This window comes from Chionomys nivalis, chromosome 11 (genome assembly GCF_950005125.1).
Source record: "Chionomys nivalis chromosome 11, mChiNiv1.1, whole genome shotgun sequence".
NCBI classification, from domain to species: Eukaryota; Metazoa; Chordata; class Mammalia; order Rodentia; family Cricetidae; genus Chionomys; species Chionomys nivalis.
In genome coordinates, this window is record NC_080096.1 from 13,383,932 (window position 1) to 13,408,504 (window position 24,573).

Genomic DNA, 24,573 nt, shown 5'->3' on the forward strand with positions numbered 1-24,573 from the left:
GAGCTGAAGAAATGGCTCTTTCAGAGGGCCCAGGTTCAGTTCTCAGCACCCACAACCATTGTAAGTCCAATTCCAAGGGATCTGATGCCTTCTGATCTGAGGGCATAGGTCATGAAAATGGTATGCACACATATATACAGACAAAACATTCGTGCACATAAAATAAGTCCTTTGAAAATCTTTTCAGTAAAATTTAAAAGCTGGGCAGTAGTGGTGCATGATTTTAATCCCAGCACTCAGGAGGCAGAGGCAGGCAGATTTCTGAATTCAAGGCCAGCATGGTTTACAAAGCAGGTTCCAGGACAACCAAGGCTACACAGAGAAACCCTGCCTCTTGCATTGTTTGTCCTGAGATAAGCAGTCACGTTGGACGGGCACAAAAGCAGCCCCTGGACTTTGTCTAGGGCACTTCCAATGAGAGTCCCATTGCCCAGGGAACCTTTAAGTCACAGCTAGCACCAACTTGACACCCACGTGAGAGGACCATCTCCAGATGGTGGCGCACGCCTTTAATCCCAGCACTCGGGAGGCAGAGGCAGGCGGATCTCTGTGAGTTCGAGACCAGCCAGGTCTACAGAGCTAGTTCCAGGACAGGCTCCAAAGCCACAGAGAAACCCTGTCTCGAAAAACCAAAATAAAAAATAAAAAGTAAACTCTAAAGACACATAACAGAGCTGAGGCCAGATCACTGATCATTGCTTTATTCCAGGGAGCATAGTCAACTGCATTGCCTTCCCTTCTTCAAAAAGAACAATCAGTACCAGGTTCACAATTAGGTAAAATTTAGGATTCTTTCATGTGTAGTACACAGGAGCCCTGACAGGAGTGCGCACACACCCCACACAGGAGCCCAGACAGGAGTGCACACACACCCCACACAGGAGCCCAGACAGGAGTGCACACACACCCCACACAGGAGCCCAGACAAGAGTGTGCACACCCCACACAGGAACCCAGACAGGAGTGCGCACACCCCACACAGGAACCCAGACAGGAGTGCACACACACCCACACATGAGCCTAACAGGAGTGCATATACACCTCATACACGAATCCAGACAAGAGTGCACACACACCCCACACACGAGCCCAGACAGGAGTGCATATACACCCCATACACGAATCCAGACAGGAGTGCATACACACACCCCCACAAGCCCAGACAAGAGTGCACACACATCCCACAAAAGAGCCAGACAAGAGCACACACACCCCCATATACAAGCCCAGACAGGAAAGCACACACATCCCACACAAGAGCCCAGAAAGGAGTATACACACACCCCCACACACAAGCCCATTCAGGAATGCACATGCATCCCACACACGAATCCAGACAGGAGTACACACACACCCCACACAGAAACCCAGCCAGCCAGTAGTACACACACATCCCACATAGAAGCCCAGCCCTGGTATACATAGCTAGTTCCAGGCCAGCCAGGGCAAAATAGTAAGACCGTGTCTCAAAAAATAAAATAAGTAAAAAGGTGCTGGGGCTATAATTCAGTAGTAGAAGTAGAGTGCCCTGGGTTTGTCCCAGCATTCTCCTTGGAGGCCCCCTTTAAAACTTAATAAGATTTAAAAACTACTTAAAAAAAATAACAGCCCACATGGCTCACCTTATGGAGAGCTCAGTGCAGAGAACCAGCCTAGCATGAGACCCTGGATTCTATGCCTAATGCCACACAGGAAATTATACCAATGAGATTTAAAATTTGCACACTGCCAATATGATGCAAACATCTGTAATCCCAACACTGAGAAGACAGGCAGGAGGACTGCAAGTTTGAGGCCAGCCTAAGCTATAGGGCAAACCTCCACTTCAACAATAAATAAAGTTTTTTCTTAATAAAGGCCCTTTTTTTTCCTAACAGGGCTATAGGATGTCTGGGGCCCGCAGGAGCAATGAGATATGAGATGCTGGGACCTCAAAATCTCATCAAGACTCAGATAATTTAATAGCTTTAAATAAAGCTTTAGTGCTGGCTGGGCGGTGGTGGCACACACCTTTAATGCCAGCACTCAGGAGGCAGAGGAAGGCAAATCTTTGTAAGTTCAAGGCCAGACTGGTCTACAGAGCAAATTCCAAGATAGCCAGGGATACACAGAGAAACCTTGTCTCAAAAAACCACAAATATTTAAATTTAATTTTTTTTTTAAAAAAGGAAAAAAGGCTTCAGCCTTGCTATAGCTCAAGAGAAAAGCACAGGCTATGTGTGAGAAGCCAAATGACTGTTCTGTACTTGGCTTTGATAGGCTGAAACAAACAGTGGCCAACCATACAAATGACAGCATGGAACGAAAAGTTTAGTTAAAATTAGTTCTGACGCAACGTATGGATCCCTCACGTTCTGTGACATCAGAGAGAAGCCATTGGGTGGGATCAGTCCTGACTTCAGCTAAGAATGGCTGCATAGGCCCCGTCAAGGTCAGGCAGCCAAGTGCCCCTTTAAGGCAGAGCTGAGCTGACCCATCAGGCTTGGAAGCAAAAGACGGAGAAGAAGTTGTCAGAGGATTTCTAGTAAGACTGGAGACACAGAAGGCCAACTAAAGTCAATTTAAACAGCCTCAGAAGAGAAAAAACAGAGGTCTCATAAAAGGAAAAACCAAAAGCAAAAAAACCCAGGTGGATGGGCTGATCAAGAAAACAGAGCAGTGGATCAGACGCATGGATAGCCTGGCTGAGGTTGGTGTCTGTCCCAAAAGGTCTGTGCGTCACTGTATCCCAGCAGCTCAACATGAAGGTCATCCTCTTCCACCAGACTCAAGTGAGATGAGAACCTAATCCAGCGTCACGATCCACCAATCCACAGACAGCTCCTGGACTGACTGCTTCCCCGAGGCTCTCTACTCTGGCAGAATGCTCGTGTTTTACCGCCAGGCTCGATTGAGGAGTTTCACCTGTGCCAGCCTCTTTGTGATCATGGTGGCAAAAACCAGGGCAAAAAGGACACTGCTGATTAGTACATAGTCATAGTCATCCTTCAGGACATCGAACTGCTTGGATGGGTAAACTCGAGTTTGGTAAATGTCCAAACCGTAGGCCACGACCTGAAAGACAGACAGAATGAGAACTGGGAAGGAAAGGTAGCCAGTGAGTCACCAGCACCTCAGAGTCAGTCAGGAAGGAGATGGGATCCTTAGGGCACAGAGCCACACTGCAGATGCCACACGGGGACACTCACCAGACAAGTAGACTCCAGGCCTGACGGTGCCGTGTAGATGCCTCGCATCCGAGAGACTGTCTGGTTATAGTTTATGAACCGCTCTGCGTGGATCTGGACATCCGGAGAATAAGGGATCAGGTTCTCCTCTCTGCAAAACACAGGAGGGGGACAGGGACTCTAAAAGCTCCTGTGAGACAGGGATCTCCTTCTTGGCTGTCCTTCCTGGGAGCTGGGAAGGCTCCAGGACACATATCAAATCATGAATCTCCTTTGAGGACAACCTGAGTTAGGTCGTCACAGATGCAGCAGCTGAAGGAATGGTGAAGGGCTGTACGGAAGGCTGGCCGGAGAATTTGGTTAAACATCAATTTGATAAGAACATATAACACAATCCAGGCATGGAGTTGTATACCCAGAAATCCCAGCACTTAGAAAGCTGAGACAGGAGGACTGCCTCAAGTTCAAGGGCAGCTTGGGCTATAGGGATTTCCAGGCCACCCTGGGCCTCAGCCCCGCTCATCTGTAGGAAGCCTGTCACTCTTCTTCTAGCTCCACCTCTCTCTTCCTCCAAGCCATACTCCTGTTCTCCCACTGCCCAGCCCTCTGGGTGTCCCTACGTGAAAAGACTTCAAAATATAGGAAGGAGACAGGCCCAGATGACAGTCGGAGCGTTCACACTAGCGGGAACAATCAACCAGCTCCAGGCCTCCCTTCCCGATCGGCCCCTTCCTCACCTTCTTCCCTTCCTAGGTCTCCACCCTTCACTGCTCCCGTTCAACAGCCTTCAGACTCAACAGACATGACTTAAGGGCCTTGGTGCTGCTTCCTCTACCTGAAACATTCTCCCTCAGATGCCATACAGCAAGAGCCTATGCTAGCCACCTTCAGATCAACTTTTCCAAGGGATTTCCCAGGGCCTGATCTCAAATTCTCCCACAGACATCCTCGCGGCTGTCCTGTAAGCGCTTCCTCCCTACCAGTGATTAACACCATTCAGTTGGCTGGCTACTTAATGTCACTTCCCACCCAGACACCAGCTCCAGGGGGCAGGGCTCATGGTCATTTGTTCACCTGAGACCCAAGCATGGCGGACAGAGAACTAACATTATCAGTGGGATTAAAGTCCTGACAGTCAGGGCCTTCTGCGCACAACAGTCTCACCTGCTTTGTTCTGTTGGGATCTCAGGACGCCGGGGATCCAGCAAGGCCTTGGGAAGAGAAAGGATTGCTCCAGAAGGCAGCCCAACTGTACAGGAAGAAATGACAGTTCACATTTACCTGACCCTGAATGAGGGCTGGTTAGACAGAAGTTTACAATTAAGAGTTTAAAATAAACAAAGAGAAACATAGGTTGTCAAGGTCCCATTAAAAAAAAAAAAAAACAAAAAAACAAAAAAACACACACACCTTTAATCCTGGCACTCGGGAGGCAGAGGCAGGTAGATCTTTGTGAGTTCGAGGCCAGCCTGGTCTACAAGACCAAAGAAAGGAAATGGTTCATGAGCATCAAGTACTGAGCAAAGACCGTCAAATCTGAACTAAGCAAAGAGAAAGAGAACCAAGTATCCCTATTGACAGTGCATCCCCACTACAGTGAACCAGTCCCCCTGCTGACAGTGCATCCCCACTACAGTGTGAACCAGTCCCCCTGCTGACAGTGCATCCCCACTACAGTGAACCAGTCCCCCTGCTGACAGTGCATCCCCACTACAGTGTGAGCCCAATCTCCCTGCTGGCAGTGCATCCCCACTTTGGAGTGAAGCCCTCCTCCCAACACTCACTGAGCAAGTGCCGGCTGGTGATGCCCCGCTCAGTGATGGTAGCCTCCATGGCGCTGATGGAAGAGGGGAAGATGTAGGACTGCTGGAGGACTTGGGGCAGCTGGGGACGGTCTAGGGAGCTGAAGGCAGTGGCATTATACTGCTCAGTGCCCTCGTAGAGCTCCAGGGCAGTTAGCTCATTGCGCCGAGCCTTAGAGTTCCAATACTGGTACTGTGGGGAGAAGGGGAGGCAGTTTGGGTTTAGTGCTGTATCAACCAGAAAGTGAAGGTTACACTATAGATGCCATTCACAGCAGCTGCAGACTAAGGGAAAAGACCCAGTTGTCCCCTGCTCTTCCTCCTTGTTGTGATCTAGGCTGTCCAAAGTTGTCCATGATACAGGAATTGCCAGAGTTCTCTGGAGTCATAGTAACAGCAGCCACCTTCTAGGAGCTTATGAAGTGCAGTGTTCTGAGCTAGCCCAGGAGACTACTACTGTTCCTACTTCACAATGCATCCAGAGAGCTCACAGATTAGTTCCAGGTTCTACACAGGAGAGGGAAGAGCAGAGCAAGGCCAAGCAGTCAGATATGGCCTTAGATCCCACCCCATCTGGACCCTGTGTTGCTTTCCGGGGGCCTGAGGTCTTGAGAAAGCAAAGTGGCTGCTGTTTCTGGGAAGAACGTAAGAGTCAGGGACCTCCTGAGCTGCTCTGTGCCCTGGCAGTGACTCCTTACCACCACCCAGTTCTCTGAATGCACGAGGTGGACGGGGCCCTTGGCCTTCTTCTGCACGGAGGAGTGGATGATGCGCCCAGTGACACCATCAATGAGGAAGATGCCAATAAAGGTGCGCTCATGGTGAACATCTGTGCTCTCTGTCACCACAGCCAACAGGTTGGGGTTCAGACTCTAGGGAGAGAAACCACAATGACGAACTTTAGGAACTGTGATAGCATGGCATGTACTTGGCTCTCCAGTAAGCCCTGGGGCCTGAGGCCAATATGGAGCTCAACACCTTGGTAAAGGAATTAGTATTGCTGAGCAAACTTGCTTTGCATATTCTAAGGACTGGGGCCCAATGCATGCCTTGCATGTCTCTTAACCCTCTCTGAAACCTTATGATACAGGCACCCCCCACAACATAGCTCTGAGAAGCAAACCCAGCTGCAAGTGTCTTTGTCAGCTGCGCTGTCGAGCTCACCACCACAGCTTTCTTTTGAGACACAATGTCACTGTGTAGTCTAAGCTGGCCTTAAATTTATAATCCCCCCACTTCAGCCTTCTGAGTGATGGAATTAAAGAGTGTACCTTCCCTCCTATAAGGTAGTTTGTAGCCCACAAATCACCTCAGTGAATTTCTGATGAACTGATTAACCTTTAACCCCAGAAGACCATAGTCATACCTGTACTATTAATAAAACTAGCATCTAGCCGGGAGGTCACACAGCAGGGCTGGGAGATGACACCCACAACCAGAGGAGGAAGGTATATTTGTTTAGGCTGGGCACACAGCTGGACAGCAGAGTACTTTTCCTAGCATGGCAGAAGCCCTGAGTACATCTACAGGATACACGCACTTCACAGACAAAATCAGTACACAAAGGAATCAATGGCTTAACCAGAACTTCAACACTTACTTTCCCTAAAGCCTTACTACTTGGGCCAGCAAAATGCCTCAGCAAGTAAAGACAGTTGCCACCAAGCCTCCTGTCAACTGAGTCCCTACCCCAGGGCCCACATGGTGAAAGGAGACAGCCAACTCCCGCAAGTTGTCCTCTGACCTCCACACACATGCCACAGTACATGCCCCATTCTCATAAATACAACGTAAATAGGCAACAAAATAATAAACAGGGCATGTTAGTGCACGCCTTTAATCCCAACACCCAAAGGCGGGGTGATCTCTGTGAGTTCAAGGATAACCTGGTCTACAAAGTTTCAGGACAGACAACCAGGGCTACAATATGAGACTCTGTCTCACAAAAAAAATAAATCTAAAAATTATACATATTAAAAGCCGGCCTTCCTCATTGTCAGGCTGCTGCATCATACCTTATAGAGCACACTTCGATCCCCCATCACCCGGCCCTGGGAGTGCACGTGCTCGCTGCTGCGCTTCCCCTTCACCTTGACGACCCGCTGCACTTCTGGGGGAATGGTGAGCTCCCAACTCAGTTCCGTAGTGAGATCCTAGGGAAGAACAAGAGCATGTGTGATTAGGAGATCACAGGGTCAGAGATGCAGTCAAGAGCACATGTGATCAGGGGACAGGCCTGGGCCAGAGACACAGTCAGAGGCATTCCACAGCTGACCCAGCCTGCAGTGTGGTACCTGAGGTCTGTGCACTAGAGGACCAGAGATGCAGTCAGAGGCATCCCACAGCTGACCCAGCCTGCAATGCATAACGGTACCTGAGGCCTGTGCACTAGAGGACCAGCAATGCAGTCAGAGGCATCCCACAGCTGACCCAGCCTGCAGTGCAGTACCTGAGGTCTGTGCACTAGAAGGACCAGGAACAGACCTGGCTTAGGCTAGACGGATAGGAAAGTCAGTGATGTGATTGCTAAGTTTGATTCCCACGCCCAGATAAAGGAAGTCTGGTGACGGCTGCACTGTAATTCCAGCACAGCGAAGGGGGAGAAAGAAGGACCCCAGAGGTTCACTGCACAGCCAGCCTAGCCTACTCAATGAGCTCTGGACCAGTGAGAGACCCCACGAAGTGAAACAACAAGGTGGTTGGCACCTGAGAAATGACGCCCAACATTGTCCTCTGGCCACTATACATATGCATACATGTGCTCTTTTACTCTCACACACATGTATACACACATAAAAGCAAGACTTGTGAAGAAGTTTGGAAGTCTGTGTTTAAGAAAGAAAGATATAGCTGGGTGATATAGCTGGGTCTACAACGTGAATACCAGGCCAGCCAGACAGGGTTACACAGTGAGATCTTGTCTCAAAGAAAGATACTGGGCCTGGAAAGATGGTTCACCTGGTAAAGGTGCTTGTCGTCGATCCTGACAACCAGAGTTCAATCCCTGAAACCCACATGATGGAAGGAGAAAAAAAAGACCACCGCAAGGTGTGCTCTGACCTCCACACGAGTGGCATGACATGTGGGCTCATGCTTGTACATACTTATACACATACATACTTCCCTACACTCATACAGAACAAACAGATGTAATTTTTTTTTTTTTTTTTGGTTTTTCGAGACAGGGTTTCTCTGTGGTCAGATGTAATTTTTTAATTAAGAAAAGAAGAAAGAGGGGCTGGAGAGATGGTTCAGGGGTTAAGAGCACTGACTGCTGCTCTTCTAGAGGACCCAGGTTCAGTTCCCAGCACCCACATGGCAGCTCACAATTGTCTGTGACTCCAGTTCTAAGGAACCCAACACCCTCACACAGACATACATGCAAGCAAAATTCAATGCACATAAAATAAAAATAAAGTATTAAAAAAAAAAAATGAGGGCTGGAAGATGGACCAGCGGTTAAGAGCACTAGCTACTCTTCTAAGGTTCAATTCCCAGCACCCACAAGGTAATTCACAACTGCCTGGAACTCCAGTTCCAGATGATCTGACACCCTCACACAGAGTATATGAAGGCAAAATGCCAGTGCACATTAAATAAATGAATAAACAAATAAATCTTAAAAAGAAAAAAAAAAACGCTAAAGCAAGAAGTTGGGAATGTAACTCAATTTATAATCCCAGAGCTCAAAAAGTTGAGAAAAGAGGATTGTCATGAGGTCAAGGCTAACTTGAACTACATAGTAAGACCCTGCCCAAAATAATCAATAAATGACTAGGGCTTCCGAAAAAATAATGAAGCCAAGCTGGGCAGTCAAAAAAAATAAAATAAAATAAAAGGGAAGGAAGGGAAAATTGAAGCAGAAAAGACATTAAGTGAAAATGCAAATAAATAAATATAGATCCATTCAAAAGACATAATTTCATGAGACCCACGGATGCATGTGCCCACACAGCGAACAGGTAGCAAGGACAACTGGAAATGGGATACAGGGATGTGTATATATGAGGGTGTTCTGCCTGTATTTATGTTTGTGCAGCACAGGAGGTCAGAAAAGTGTTGGATTCCCCTGGGGCTAGAGACACAGTTGGCCGTGCTGCCATGTGGGTGGTGGTAACAATCCAGGTCCTCTGGAAGAGTGGCCAGTGTTCTTCATCACTGAGTCATCTCTCTGGCCCCTCTGATATTTTTTTTTTTTTTTTTTTTTGGTTTTTCGAGACAGGGTTTCTCTGTGGCTTTGGAGCCTGTCCTGGAACTAGCTCTGTAGACCAGGCTGGTCTCGAACTCACAGAGATCCGCCTGCCTTTGCCTCCCAAGTGCTGGGATTAAAGGCGTGCGCCACCACCGCCCGGCCCCTCTGATATTTTTAATAAAAATTATATTAATAGGGCCTGGAGAAATGGTCCAGGGACAAACAACTATCTGAACCATGAACCCTGGTTGCTCTTCCAGAGGAATGGAAGGGCATGCTCTCTTTCAGAGACAGCAGCAAGGAAAGACGGCTAGCTGGGTGTTACTAAACTTCTCCAAGCTAGCGGAGTTTCACCCCAGCTTTTGAATCTGTTTATTTATAAATAGAATGATAGAAATTTACTTAAGGCTGCCTTTAGCCTCAGTGGGAGAACCAGTGCCCATAGGAACAGGATTCCCACCAGACTGCAGTCTGTGTGGCCAGGCTGAGTCGTAATTGCTGGCTGAAATAGCAGCAGATTAAGGCACAGTCCCTGTGCCAAAGTTAAAACAACAACCCAGTATAAACCCAGTATGAAATGTGTGCCTTTGAATCAGGCACCAGGGCCACTGTTTAACCAAGCAACAGGAAAGACCCACAGTGCCTCCCAAGGACAGTCAGCTGCTTCCTCCCTACCTTCCGAAGCCGGTATCCACTAAGCCGCCCTTGCTCTGCATCCACCAAGTAGAAGAAGATGGAAGGGGCAAGTTCATGCAGCTGTCGCAAGACATTTCGAGTAGCAGGAAAAGCTGTGACCTTGAAAACATCCAGATAGCCCAGAAGTGTTAAATGTAAGTTCAGAAATCTTGAAGCCCATTTCTCAGGAATCACTAGTGTTTGCCCACTAAAGAAAGCTTTAAGCATAAAACAGTGAACCATAAAACCAGTCACTGGATCTATTTAAGACTTAAATATGGCTCTGTTAAGAACTTTAGTGTTGCTGGGCAGTGGTGGCACACACCTTTAATTCCAGCACTTGGAGGCAGAGAAAGGAGAATCTCTTTGAGTTTGAGGCCAGCCTGGTCTACAGAGCAAGTTCCAGGACAGCCAGAGCTACACAGAGAGACCCTGCCTCGAAAATCAAAAACCAAAAGCCAAACAAACAAAAGAAGCTCAGTGTTAGGGACTGGAGAGTTAGCTCAGTGGTTAAGAGCATATACACTGTTCTTCCAGAGGCCATGAGTTCAAGTCTTAGAATGCATACCAGGTGACTTACAACCACCTATAGCTCCAGCTTTAGGGTGATCTGATGCTTCTGGCCTCTACGGATACCTGCACTGATGTGCACATATAAACACATAATTCAACTAAAAAACAAAACAAAACAAAACTGGCCATGTATAATGAGTGGCGTGCGCCTTATGAACTTGGGTGCTCACAAGGGTAGTCATGTTGCTAAGGGTGGCTTGACACCCCGAACCTGTGCTATCTGGTAAGTGGGCCACCTCTGTCCCAGAACCCATCCCAAACCCAGCTCCACACAGAAGACTCCACCCACCAAACCCAGCTCCACACAGAAGACTCCACCCACCAAACCCAGCTCCACACAGAAGACTCCACCCACCAAACCCAGCTCCACACAGAAGACCCACCCACCCAAGACAAAGCACCTTGTATTCATCGTCCACCAACAGCAGCACCTTAGCGTAGTCTTGATCCATGACTGGGAGAAGTAAGGACTGCAAGATGGGGCGCTTCAGCACTGGGGGAGCCACCTGGCTCCACTTGCCAAAAATGGGGTTGAAGACAAACAGAGAGCTCATTCCTGTTTCCTACAATGGGAAGAAAACAGTCAGATCCAAACACAGAAGGAAGACACATCCTATAGGTGACCCAGCAATGTTGAGGCGTCAACTGAACCACCGGGAACTCCCTGCTTTCTGGTATCTTAGTGGAAAGTAAACTCTTGGTCAAAGATGACTGGTTCCCTAGGCTGATGTGAAAAGGGAAAAGGCTGGACTGATGCTGGCTCCAAATCTAGCTAAGCAGTAGCATGATAAAGAGCAAATCTAAGTCAAGACCAGGTCAAGGTAGCAGTGCACGCCTTTAATCCAGCACCTTCAGATCTCTGCAAGTTCCAGGCTAGCTTAGTCTATATAACTGCTTTCAAGCCAGTCAGGGCTACATAGTGAGACCCTGCCCCCAAAACAACAAGTCAAGCATAATTCAGCAGTTTAAGATTGCTGGATTCAAAAGAGGATCTTCCAAACCCCACCTCACAATACAGCTAGAAGGGGTCCATGAAAATCCATTCAAAAATTCTAGAGGCAGAAACCACAGTGTAGCTTTGTGCCCTGTTTCCTCTCAGAGAGAAAACAGCCACTCAGCTGTCAGGGACAGCCTTGCTGGGAAGGGAAAGCACTGGCTGAAGAAGGATCTGGCTCCTAACCAGTTCCACGTCAGAGCTGGAGGGTCCCTCCACCCAGCCCAGAAAATGTCAGAAACAAGACTTCCAACCCAAGAGCTTCTCATGGAATGATCAAGGCATGGGAGAAATTTCAACTGTGAAACACGCAAAAGGCAACACACGGAGGCTCCAGGCAGCGTGCCTGGCCTCACCTTGTCCTTCACCAGCAGCGTGCACTGAGGCGGGTGGGGAAAATGAGCAGTAGTCCTCTGGACCATCAGCTTAAAGGACGAGTCCGGCTTAACATTGGGCAGATACTGTTTCCACAGAATGGTGCCAGAGCTGCTCTCGATGCCAAAGAGCTGCAAGATAAACGAACCTTGGCTCACAACTAGAAAGAAACTGAAGAATTGATTCGATCCTTGCAAACGGGAACAAAGCAAGCCTGCTGCCGCTGCCTGCACCTGAGGTTTGCTTCCTAAGGCTCATGTGCTCACCTTGCCTGAAGCTGTTACCATCACTATCATCTTCTGTAGGTTGAACTCATCTCTGGCCAATGTGTCAATGTTAATCTCATTCTTAATCTGGCTTCGGGGCTTTCGAGCGTCGTAGAACATCTTCCAGAGATGGGAAGTCCAGGCCTGGAGCAGAATGAGCTGAGACGACAGGCGTTTCAGGAACATCCCCAGCAAGCCGTCTGGTGTTGGGGAGAAGGAAGACACTCCCATCAGACTAGGAGTTCAGCAAGATGTGTGCTTCCCAGGAGGGACTTCTCCCTCTCCTATAGAACCTTCCAGTCATTCGCGTTCCAGGCCACAAGTTCAAGGTGCAGTTTGTGTAAGATGCCAGCCGTCCCACACTCTGGTACAGCCATGCACAAGCTTCTGAAACCTCCTTACCTGGTTCTTAGGACTTCACCTGCCTTAAATCTTGTAATAGGAGACTAAGGGTAAGGAATCAGCCATGTAGGATGTAGTCATGCTGGGATGACCAGGGGAAGACATCTGGGTGCACAGCAAAGCCAGAGGGGTGTGGGTCTCAGGAGCAGTGGGAGCAGGTGCATGCATGAGTGGTGCCTCCATCTCCCAGTGCTTCATTCTTCTTTGTTAACCTGCTCCCAGCATCCCTTCCTGCAATCTATTCCTAAGGCCATCATCCTCCCTTGTCCCTGACTCCATTGGTGAGGTATCTCCCTGAAAGTGTCCCTCATTAGAGATGTGACAGGTGCATAATACCTTGGTTACCATGGTAAGGAGGGTCTTGGGAGTCTCACAGGCCCAAATTAAAATCCAGGCTGTGTGACACTAAGAAAAATGCTTACTCTTTGTGTTTCTGGTCCCTCATCTATTACATGGCATGCAACTCAGAGACTTGTTACAAAGAACAGATCAAATGACATCCATTTGGATTGGGTATGGTGCCTGGTACGAGGGAAGTGCTCAGAGTATTATCTTTAGTCAGGCAGTGGTGGCACACGCCTTTAATTCCAGCACTCAGGAAGCAGAAGCAGGCGGATCTCTGTGAGTATTATCTTTGTTCATCTCTTTTCCACCAACCTCAACTCAAGGAGAGGCAGAGAAGCAAACCACAAGCAGAGCAGTCCACACATACAGGGTGTGTGTCTCACTAATGCAAGTCAGAAAAATGACCAAACGCTAGTCATGTGGGCAAGCAAGGCGCAATGGGCAGCAAAAAGCAGCATTTACCTTGAATCGCTGGGTCCAGCAGCAGAAATAGATAGTAAAGTCAAATTAATTCTCAGATTAAGAAAACATACAACACCTAGCAGCGTACCTGACCCAGAATTCTCAACAGTGGCCTACTAGATAGTGGGCAAAATGGACTGGGGGAGCTGGGAGAGGGAGAACACGCAGGAATAGACTGGAGAGGAATGAATCATGTTCATCAGATGCCCATCAATGGAGCCACTGCTGACTCAGAGAACACAGGGCTATGTCCAGTCAGCTCTCTCTAGACACATGTGGCTGTTGCATTTGAGACAATGGGTAGAGTGTCTGACATGGAGCCTGACAATTTTTAGCACCCCAGGCAATGACACTTGAAACTAACTATAAAGTGAAGACATTGTTGTCTCTAGAGGGACTCAGTGAAACAGTAGCTGCATAAACCACTGGGCTACTGATGCACTGAATACTAGACGTGGGACTCCTTCAAAACATCTGGCTGTTAATCCCAGCACTTGGGAGGCAGAGGCAGGCGGATCTCTGTGAGTTCGAGACCAGTCTGGTCTACAAGAGCTAGTTCCAGGACAGGCTCCAAAACCACAGAGAAACCCTGTCTCGAAAAACCAAAAAAAAAAAAAAAAAAACAAAAACAAAAACAAAACAAAAAAAAACAAACATCTGGCTCAACCAGAAGCTGGGGGCACAGTTAGATTCATAAACCCAGCTAACCCTCCCTGTGTAGCCTCCCTAGGTTCATACCTGCCTTCTTGCCAAATTCTCCTTCCAGTTCAGCCTGTGCCCCGGTCAGGGGGAGGTCCACCATCTCCAGGCACACCACTTCTGCCAGGGACTCCTCTCGGCTCCACAACACCACCTTCCCAGCTATAAGAAACCAGTTTGTGAAAGCTCAGCCTGGTTCCCTAGCCCTGAGGAGACTCTTAGAGGTGTCTCAGAGTTCAAGTCTTATGCAAAAGATCTCATGACCTGGGGTCAAGAGTCAAGCGAGAAAGATTTTGTATCTCATTTCATGCCCCTAAAGAACTGAGACAGACACACAGACAGAATATTGTATACATAATAAATATTTAAAAAAAAAGGGGGGGGGGCTGGAGAGATGGCTCAGTAGTTAAGAGCATTGCCTACTCTTCCAAAGGTCCTAAGTTCAATTCCCAGCAACCACATGGTGGCTCACAACCATCTGTAATGGGGTCTGGTGCCCTCCTCTGGCCTGCAGGCAGGCAGACAGACAGAATATTGTATACATACTAAATAAATATTTAAAAAAAAAAAAAAGAACTGAGAAAATTCTCAGGGTACGCTCTTCTTGAACCTTTCCCATGCCTGTGCACACCCCCGCCCCGCCACACACACACACACACCTCTACCACACACAACTGGAATTCAGAGCAAGTAGAAACACGAATGGCTGTACAGGGCACTCACCTAGCTGCTGCAGGAACAGCTGCAGATGGTCCTGTGTCTGCACCAAGGCCCGGTAGCCCACTGAATCATCTTTCTTCAAGAATACCTGGATGTACAACTATAAACAGGACAGTAAGAAGCCAGATGGCTCCAAGGCATTGGACCCCAAGATTCAAAGGGTTGGGAGTTGGCTGAGGTTCAGGCCACAGCATTACATGATGTCTAGACAATACAATGATCATCTGGCCACCAGCAAGAAAGCACATATTCTTCAGAGTCAATGCAACAATGAGCTAAGGCTCTCTCTGGTCTGTCTATGAAGGGCAGCAAGTACTTGATGGGACTGCTATCCCTTCATGCCCCAGTTGCACCCCACATGGTGAGCGGGAGGCCAGGCCAGGAGCATCCCAGGAGCTGAGGGACACGATTCAATATCCCCAAAGGACACTGGGTGGGTACACGTGGGAAGTCAATCTGGAGTCTGAACCCCAGAAACATGTCTTGCTAGCTCCATGATTTGAAATACTGTAGGCCATGAGCACATTTACAAACCAGGTCAGTAATAACCAATCCTCAAGACTGCCAAGATGCCCTATGGATTAACACAAAAACAAAAAGGGCTTCGCACACTCAGACAGCTGGGCAAAACAACAGCAACAGGGCTGGAGGGTCAGAGAGCTTACTGTTCCTGCAGAGGGCCCAGGTTCAATTCCTAGCACCAATATGGCAGCTCACAACTATCTGTAACTCCAGGATCAGGGGATCAAATGTTCCATGTACGCATGTGGTGCACATATACACATGCAAGCAAAACACTCACACACATAAAATAATAATCTAAGCTGTGTGGTGGTGGAGCACATCTTTTATCCCAGTACTCAGGAGGCAGAGGCAGGCGGATCTCTGTGAGTTTGAGGCCAGCCTGATCTACTAGAGAGCTAGTTTTAGGACAGCTAGGGCTGTTACAAAAAAAACCAAATAAATAAACAAAGAGACACATGGATGAATGTATGTATGGATGGATGGATGGACATATAAAATAATAACAAATAAATCTAAAGCAACAATAGCAGCGGCAGTTTTGCTGTTATTTATAAACAGATAGTGGCTCTGGAGGAACTAGGAGTCTTGTTCTTAAAGCCTAATCCAGGCCACAACTAGCCCCAAAGACATGAAGCCCACAGAACAGAGTAAGAAGGCCAAAGCTGTCTGTCGCTTACCCGCTCAGGACGAGTGCCCTTCTGCTCCAGGCTGAAAGAAATTGCAGTGTCTAGCAGCCGCCGACCTGTCTCTACTAAGTAGAGGTTAATGGTGTAGGTTTGGTTGAAGCAAGCCAGAGAGTCCTAGAGGTACACACAGCACAGGTCAAAAATCAAGTCCCCTACAGCATGTCCAAGGACAAATCCCCTAGAGAAGGGACTAGGTCAGAAGGGAAACGTGTATAAGTGAGAAGTAAAGAGAGCCAAATCCTACGGTGGAAACAAGGTTGCTGACTGAATAAACAAGATCACAACTATAGTGTGCACCCCAGAAAGGAGCCAGAAGCCAGGTGTGGTAGCACATAGCTTTAATCACAACACTTGAGACAGAGGCAGGCTGATCTCTGAGTTTGAGGCTAACCTGATCTACAGAGTGAGTTCCAGGACAATAAAGGCTATATAGAGAAACACTATCTCAAAAGACAAAAAACAAGAAACTAAGAAAGCCATCTGTATACAACCACTATGCGAGCTTGTAAAGGGAGCCAGTGTGTACAACTACCATGTACATCTCGGCAGGCCCTAAGTGTGTACAATTGCCATGTACATTTTTGAAGGCAGCCGGTGTGTACAGTGAGGAGAGTGGTCCCAGATTGGCACTGTGGATGGGGAAAAAAGGGAAAAGTCCCAGGCATGAGGCCACAACCAAGACTGTGCCTATAGTTAGGATCTTCACTGCCACCAAGTATACCATAAAATGTCACCTGGTTTTGCCAGCTATGGAGATCCAGGGGAATGGCGAAGCTGAGGTTCAGAGAAGGAAATAAGGAGGACAGATCCCAGGAGTCTACCTCCTCATCTTGCCAGGAGAAAGGACAAAATGTGCCACTTAACTGACAGTACTTGGACCACCTGAAGCTGGTAACTCAAGGGGACTGCAAGCCTCAGTTGACCTGGGCTTCCTTGGGTGGCCTCCTGGGTCCCCTGTCTGCCACCCCACCCAGTAACACACCCTGCCCGCCCAATGCCACATCCTACCTGTGCCCTAGATGTCTCAGAAAAGCTCGCTGTATTCCTGTCCCCAGCACTCCCAGGTTTCTGCTAGAGGTAGATATGAAGACACTCAGCCAAAGGGTTACTTCCCAGACACTCTGTCTCCTCAGCAGTCAGAAGGCAAATCTTACCTCTCATGCCCCACCCCCACAGGCCTATGAACCCTAAATCTGCAGGGAGAGGAGGGGCGCCACAATAGGATGCCATTCCTTCTGAGAAAGAGACTGTGGAAAGAGTTCATCTTTCTGCAGCCTCCTACCCCTGTGCACTTCTGACCGCGAGGGGCCCCGCAGAGATAGCTGTCATGTAGTATGGTACTCACTTCAGTGCGACAGGTCATGACGGCGGCCACCGTCTTCTCTCCAGTGGTGGCGAAGCTCACCAGAGTGGCCTGTAAGGAATGTTAGGGATCAGTTTCCAGACAATGAGATGTAAGGCAAATGTGTCTGGATTCCCAGTTCTGCCTCCTCCCAGCCTTGTCCTGGCAGACCTTTCTGGTCCCAGCAAGCACACTGCTGCGGTTACCTGGGGAAAGGTTTTGAGCAGTGTCACAGAACCGTTGTGGTAGTGCAGCAGAGCGTAGTGGCCCGGGGACAGTTGTAGGAAGAACTGGGCCCGAGAACGAGCCATTGGGCTGGGCTGTGTGGGCAGCACTCGGGACTGGAATCCACTTCCAAATTCCAAGTCAGGAGACTGGGTGGAGAGGGGAAGCAAGAAGAAAAGTGGGATGCTTACCCCTCTCAGACCATCAAACCAGGACCTCTGTCACGCCTTGCCAGGGAGCAGTTCTAGACTAGGACAGATAGCTCCCGAAGCTCCTGCTCGGGTTCCCCAAAGGAGACAACGGCCTGTGCCCTGACGACAGCTCAGCCAGAGGCCTACATCCTCCCCATGGCTGTCACAGCTCAGGAAAGCAGCAGTAACCTCACAGGGCAACCATGCCAGCTCCCAGCGCCCCAGAGGGGACCCCTCAGACCAGGAGTGTAGCCTCTCACCGGCAGCGGGATCTGCCGCAGTTCCCACTCTGTCTCCAGGGCCAAAGTGTGGAGGGAATGTGAGCTGGGGTCAGGGCACACCAGGACAGCGTCGTCGACCACACCACAGGACCCAGTGAGACGCTGCAACCATGGAGTCCAAACCCTGACCTGTGGAGAAGTTCATGACAGACTCATGAGGATCACAGGGGCCCTCTCAGCAGGTCCACAAAACCACTGCTGGAATGTGCAGAGGATCCCAAGATCAAAGTGCACAGCTGGCCAAAAGTATGGCTGCTTCCAGAGGCTCTTCCTGTCCTCACCCACCTCAATCAACCTCCAAAGCTCAAGTACTCAGCAGGAGTTTGTGTTTGGTCACTGGGAAAATGCACCCAATAACAGTAAATGCCTTATGGCCCAGAGGGGTGTCAGATGTGGCTTCCTGTAATCATTTAATAATCACCTTTGGGGGCTGGAGAGATGGCTCAGTGGTTAAGAGCACTAGCTGCTCTTCCAGAGGTCGTGAGTTCAATTCCCAGCAACCACATGGTGGCTCACAACCATCTGTAATGAGATCTGGCGCCCTCTTCTGGTGTGTGAGCATACATGGAGGCAAAATGTTGCATACACAATAAATAAATAAATCTTTAAAAAATAATAACAATCAACTTAAAGGGACAGTGCCTAGATCAGAATAGCTTCCCAGCCAACCCAAAAGAGCACTGTGTGTTAACAGAGTGCTTTAAACTCGTGCTGAGGACAAGCCAGCAACAGACGGGCATCAGGAACAGAACACAGGCAGCTTTTGCAGCTGCCCCGCCGAAGTCCTTGAACCCCCATGCAAAGAAGGCCTCTACCAACTCCTTCCCACCCACCAGGAGCCATATGCCCTCTGTACCTGCTGAACAATCTCTCCATCCTCCACATTAAACTTGACAATGTTCACATGGCTGAAGGGAACAATGCCAAGGGCCCACACCACCCCGGAGCCGTAGGAATACACCATCTGGTAGTGGATGCTGTCACTAAGAAAGGGAAGAGAAGACAGGGCCACCGGCTTAGCCTTTAGACTTGAGCTTCCCCAGGGCTTCCAAAACCATGCTGCCATTTCCTAGTGGATGTCGTCACGAGCTGAAAACCCCCAAAGAGAGTTTGTGTGCCTCACAGAGCCTTTGCTTTTAGGTTCTTTGCTGCTGCCGTTCGCAGTGCTAAGGATTAAACCCAGGGCCTTGTGAATGCTAGGCAAGTGTTCCACACTCAGCCCCATCCCTAGCCTTGCTTTTGTCTTGAATTTGAATTTCTCATCAACATTTCAAACTGGTATCACATATATAAACCAGATGGTCAGCTTTTCCTAAATGACAGAAGTGGCACGCCTCCATGTATGTAGGGCACTACACCGGTTGTCTAAGGCTATGGAGGTAGGTCAGGCACACTGTAGTGTCCTGTAGGCCCCATCAGGTAGGCCAGACACACAAGATATTTTGTTCTTTGTCCTGTAGGACATTGACTTTTGAGGCTTGGGGAGGTCTGTCTTTTTTTCTTGAATTTGGCTTTTTTTTTTTTTTTTTTGCAAGGCAAAGAATCAAACGCAGGACCTTGTGCATACCAGGTAGGCTCTCTACCACTGGTCTGGTCCATATCTCCAACTTAACTTTAACAATTTAACTTTTGATCCCTGCCCTAAACCTTTGAAAATAGCTGCAAGTGGCTGAAGCCAACCCTTGCCTGACCCTCTAGGCAACCTATTCCTTCCTTCCGGCCCCCAGGACCTCTAGGCAACCTATTCCTTCCTTCCAGGCCCCAGGACCTCTAGAAACACTTCGAGCCTCCCTCAGCTCCTCTCTATCATTCTGACTCTTACCGTGAAGGAAGATTCAGGATACTGTCGAGTGGCAGTTGAAAGGCCCAGAGCACTTTGTGTGTGAGCAGGAACAGCTCCCTTACACGGCAGCACTAGTACCCCAGTTTGTATTTTCTCCGCCCTCCAAGGACACTCCAAGTATGTAGCCACAGCCTTTCCACTCAGACCCACATGGAGGAGAACACTATTCCCATGCGATGCCAACAGGAGGGCCCCTGGCCAAGCACCCTCAAGGAGATGGAGGATGTCGTAGGAACTGGGACAAGATAGTCATCACTTCAGAGGAAACTACCTTACCTCTCTGGAAGATGTTCCACCCACTTCAAGTGCCCACTGGAGAGGTGATGGAGGGTGAGAGTCGTCTTCTTCAGAACCGCAATGTACCTCACTGACTCCTGCAGGCCCACCAGCCCAAGTGCCTGGAAACTGAACACAGGGAAGAGTGAGGGCACACCTGGATACCAATGCTGGTTCTGCCTGATCTTGCTTCTAACTACTTGAGAATCTGCCTTGCCTGAGAACCACTAAGGTGCACTGCCCTCAAGCCCCCATGTCTCCCATGAGTTACCTCTTCCTTTCCCTAGGATTTCACAGAACTCAGACTAACCCTCTAGCAAGCCCCATCAGGAAATGTGATCATTGTTGGGCTTATGACTACTACGTCCACAACTGGGCAAGAACTTGATGGCAGCTGCCTCACGTGGACAGTGTTCTCATTGCCTGGGATCCACCAAATGCTAGGAACCAGGGGAACTGCTATCGTAAGATGTGTGAGCTAAAGCCAACAAGCGATAGAAGAATCTCAGCAAAGGTGAGGCAGCAGTCCACGCTGTTCTATAACAGAGAACTAAATTCCAAGCACAGTGATAGAGCTCTGCAGTCCCAGCCCTTGTGAGGTGGAGGCAGGAGTGTCAGAAGTTCAAGGCCAGGCACTGTCAAGATGGCTTGGCAGGTAAAGACACTTGCTGAGCAAGGCTGACAACCTAAGTTTAATCCCCAGAACCTACTTAGAGGTAGAAAGAGAGAATTGACTCCACAAAGCTGGTCACTAATCCCTGCATGTGCACTCTGCGGCATGCACACTCCTCCCCATACACACCACCCAGACAGACACACACACACACTCACACATTCACATACACCAACGTCAACCTCATCAACATAGCTACTTTGAGGGCAGCCTGGGCTACACGACACCTGTCTCAAAGCAAACAAACGTAAGGAGCATGGAAAGCTTTGTGCTATCCTCTTTTACCTAGAACACAGCAATCAAAGTTCATATATTACGGTAACATATATTACCATATGATTGGGACAGTGTTCAAGAACAAACACTGTATCTAGTACAGAGCTGTTCATCTAATAGGTGCTCAGTTAACTAAATCCACCCAATTCACAGAAAATCTCATTTGTAAATAACATAGAACTCTCAGTAAATACACACACTATATTTGGTACTATAACAACCAAATCAAGAATGGGCAGCTAAGCCAGATGCGGTGGTACACGAATTCTTGCACTCAGGAGGTTAAGGAAGAAGAATCTCTTAGAGTTCAAGGCCTGCCTGGTTTATGTATTTCCAGGACAGCCAGGGCTATATAGAGAGACCCTATCTAAAAAAAAAAAAAGGGGGGGGGAGGGGTGAGTTGGGTGACATCTAGGGCTAGAGAGAAGGCTCTGTGGTTAAGAGCACTGGCTACTCTTCCAGAGTACCAGAATTCAACTCTCAGCGCCCACATGGTGGCTGCAATCATCTGGTAATCCAGTGTCAGGGGATCCAACATGTTCTTCTGGCCCCCCGCCAGGGACTGCACTCATGTGGTCCACAGACAAAGACATACAAGCAGGCAAAACACCCATACACATAAGAAAATTTTTTTTTAAAAGAACAGGCATCTGATGAGCCTGTTCTTGTGTCTATTCTTCAGTGGTCCTTGAAGAAAGGGGGGGCGGGGAGCACAAAGGCCCAGAGTTGTTCATCCATCCAGATCCCTTCACTCAGCCACAAGGATTTCCCTACCTGCCACTGTCCAGAGTTATCTCCCAGTTCAGGCCCCCGATGTTAGTCTCCCAAGAACGCATGATTCGCCCTCCATTGGATACAGTGATTGCATCTGGAAGAGACAAAGACCACTGTCATTTCCCACTCTTGTTCTGTGGCCTGGTAAGAGCTGTGGGCCATGATCCCACCTCCAGCTTATGGATGCAGACAGGTGGTAAGCAGGCACCTGCCCTTCACTGTCGGAAGCACCCCTTCTCCTTTCCCCATCAGGCCCTACACAAAGCCAAGAATCAAGCAAAGGGAAAGGGTGCTGACTCCAAACAAAGACCAGGGGCCTCTGCTTACCTTGTCCATGGACCAACATGGCATCCACAGCCCCTTCTGCTGTGCCCTTGTCAACATGGCGCCACACTGAAGATAAGAGAATCAGATGTTGCTGTGAGTGACTGTGGCCCAATGAGACAGGAAGGGACTGAGATCTTCATTTACATAGCTTTATCCAACTTTAATTAGGAAGTAAGGAGTATAATAAGTGCTATGAATATACCCACTCACTGGAGTGTGAGGGAGGAGGGGTTCAAGAGGTATTGCTTTTCCCATCTAGGCTCGCAGCCCCTCCCGTCCACCACCACCCCATGAAACATATGAAGGGACAAAAATAAGATTAACAAAATCTGGTTGGAGAGGTGGCTCAGCGGTTAGGAATACTGGCTGCTCTTCCAGAAGACCCAGTTCAATTCCCAACATCCACATGGCAGCTCACAACTGTCTGTAACCCCAGTTTCAGAGGACCCGACACCCTCACACTGACATACATGCAGGTCAAACACCAATCACATGAAACAAAAAATCTAAAAAATATACCCAAAAATTAACAAAATCTAGCCAGTTCATAAGAAAAGAGTTTACTCTTTTCACAATCTAAATTCCTACAAACAATCCCAGCAGCAGGGATATCTCAAGGGTAGTCATGAAAGCCTTTACTGCAAAACAGGATAGAATGCAGCTTTGCAGTGTTATCTTGGTTAAGGACCTTCAGGATTGAGGAGATTACAAAGACCAGCAACACAGATCTACACATTGAAAGATGGTAAAACTGGAGAAGACAAAAAAGAAGACGAGCCGTAGGTTACACGCTTCAGTCAGCTCCCCCCCCACAGCTCACTCACAGATCTCTCCAGTGCGAGAACTCAACGCTGCAATCACGTTCTTTTCTGTGGCCACAACCAACTTCTTGGACCCAGGGGAAAATTCCAAGGAGGCAAACTTGAGCTTCCCGACATACTGCTGTCTCCTGAGGAAAAGTGTGGGGGGCCATCAGGGCAAAGTCATCACCAGGATGAGACGAATTGCTGGCTTCACACCAGCCCATCTCCCTCGTCGCACTTAAGAAATGCGTGCAAACGAAGAGCTCTGACCATCCCCAAGATTTGTGTGCCGTGTGCCCGGAAGCAAAGGGAGACAGGAGAGAATTACCACCAAGTAGATGAGTGACAGCAACAGTCTTCCAGCTAAATGCAACACCTGTTACTCAGGCAACATCCCTCCGAGTCCTCAGCCTTACTAACTTTTAGCTGCACCAAACAGACTTCTAGTTACGTATGCTGCAATAAGGAAGGAAATACTGCTGCCTGGACCACATTGAGCAAACATGGCATTCAGACTGCATCTCTCATTTAGACCCCTTTTGTTTCAAAGGCGCTAAACTGATAGTAACGTTTAGACTCAGTCATTTCTATGTGTATTTTCACGTGAGTTTCTTCTCTCTGTTTGTAACCACCAGACAACCCTACCAAGTCTGTAAGGCAAATGTAATTGCCTACATTTTACAAATGAGGAAACCAAAGTCCAGAAAGTCCAGGGTTCCAAAATGAAGACCTTTTAAAAATACTATTGCTCAGCTGTATGTCAGTTTCCCCAAGCACATGCAACAGTTAAGCAGCCAAATAGTCGTTTAAACTGAGACAAGCAGGGCCTGAAGGGAGAGGTGAGTGAATGAATATCTGGCTGATAGGTTTGGAGAGGACACTGTGTCCAGAGTGTCCCTCGGGGAGGAGGGGGAGAGAGAACGTTAGAACTTTGGAACCTGTAAGACAGGAGGGCTAAGAAACAACAGGACGGTGAAACTTCACTGGGGGCTGGTGACCTCTGACACCCAGGAGATCACAAACCTGACAGCCACAGAATCGGATACGGCAGGAAAGGAGGGAATCAGTGACCTCTGACCAAAACCTTAAAGCATGCCTGAACGGCGGGGCTGGTTCCATTGCAGCGCAATCTGCACAGTCATATACGGGGCGGCTCAGAAGGGTCCCCTGGCTGCTTAATTTAATGATCCCAGGTCTTCGTCTCCAAATTCCTCGCATCTGAAGAAGGGACGCTCACATTTTCACTCTGCACAGGGTGCAACATTCATTCATTCACCTCTCCCTTAAAGGCCCTGATGTAAGTTATGAACTCGGTCCTGCTCCATGGCAATCCCCTCCTGCTAACCGGAGGGAGACAGATGCTGGCAAAGCTGACAGCTACTTCTTGGAGAAGCGTCACCCATACGCACCAGTCAAACTTGCCCACTTGGTCTTCGTAGACCGCGGCCGCAGGGAGAAGCAGCGTAACCCAAAGCCAAAAGCCGGACGCCAGAGCAGCCACCATGATTGAAGTCCAAGCGCCGCCCGCCGCTAACCCGGCATGCACTGGGCCTCAAGCACCTCCCTGCGCCGAACCATAGAGAGGAAGCGGCGAGGGCGCTCAGGCCTTGGAGCCGCCGGGATTGGAAAGACTGGAGGGACAGGAGAGATCTGGGACCTGGGCCTAGAAGTGACCTTCC

General features: G+C 48.8%; 1 protein-coding gene across 1 annotated transcript; it reads right to left on the reverse strand.

The window, feature by feature from the left end:
* Positions 1–685: 685 nt before the first annotated feature.
* Positions 686–24,525, reverse strand: Emc1 (ER membrane protein complex subunit 1). Its single transcript, XM_057783716.1, has 23 exons — positions 24,304–24,525; positions 22,916–23,040; positions 22,092–22,157; positions 21,765–21,858; positions 20,042–20,170; positions 18,779–18,905; positions 17,902–18,051; positions 17,432–17,599; positions 17,229–17,297; positions 16,892–16,954; positions 15,875–15,997; positions 14,676–14,772; positions 13,992–14,114; positions 12,045–12,244; positions 11,760–11,909; positions 10,811–10,972; positions 9,837–9,956; positions 6,985–7,122; positions 5,668–5,841; positions 4,952–5,162; positions 4,332–4,416; positions 3,189–3,318; positions 686–3,054 (listed from the first exon to the last, which is right to left on the reverse strand). Exons 1-23 carry the CDS (start codon positions 24,396–24,398, stop codon positions 2,875–2,877), a joined length of 2,979 nt encoding a protein of 992 aa, XP_057639699.1. The 5' UTR covers positions 24,399–24,525; the 3' UTR covers positions 686–2,874.
* Between the last annotated feature and the right edge of the window lie 48 nt (positions 24,526–24,573).

Coding starts and splice junctions, on each gene's coding strand:
- Emc1 (XM_057783716.1), bottom strand. CDS start 24,398: ATGGTGGCTGCTCTGGCGTCCGGCTTTTGGCTTTGGGTTACGCTGCTT. Junction 14,115..14,675: donor GCTGTTCCTGCAGCAGCTAG/GTGAGTGCCCTG, acceptor GGTTTCTTATAG/CTGGGAAGGTGGTGTTGTGG. Junction 5,163..5,667: donor ATTCAGAGAACTGGGTGGTG/GTAAGGAGTCAC, acceptor TTCTCCCCACAG/TACCAGTATTGGAACTCTAA.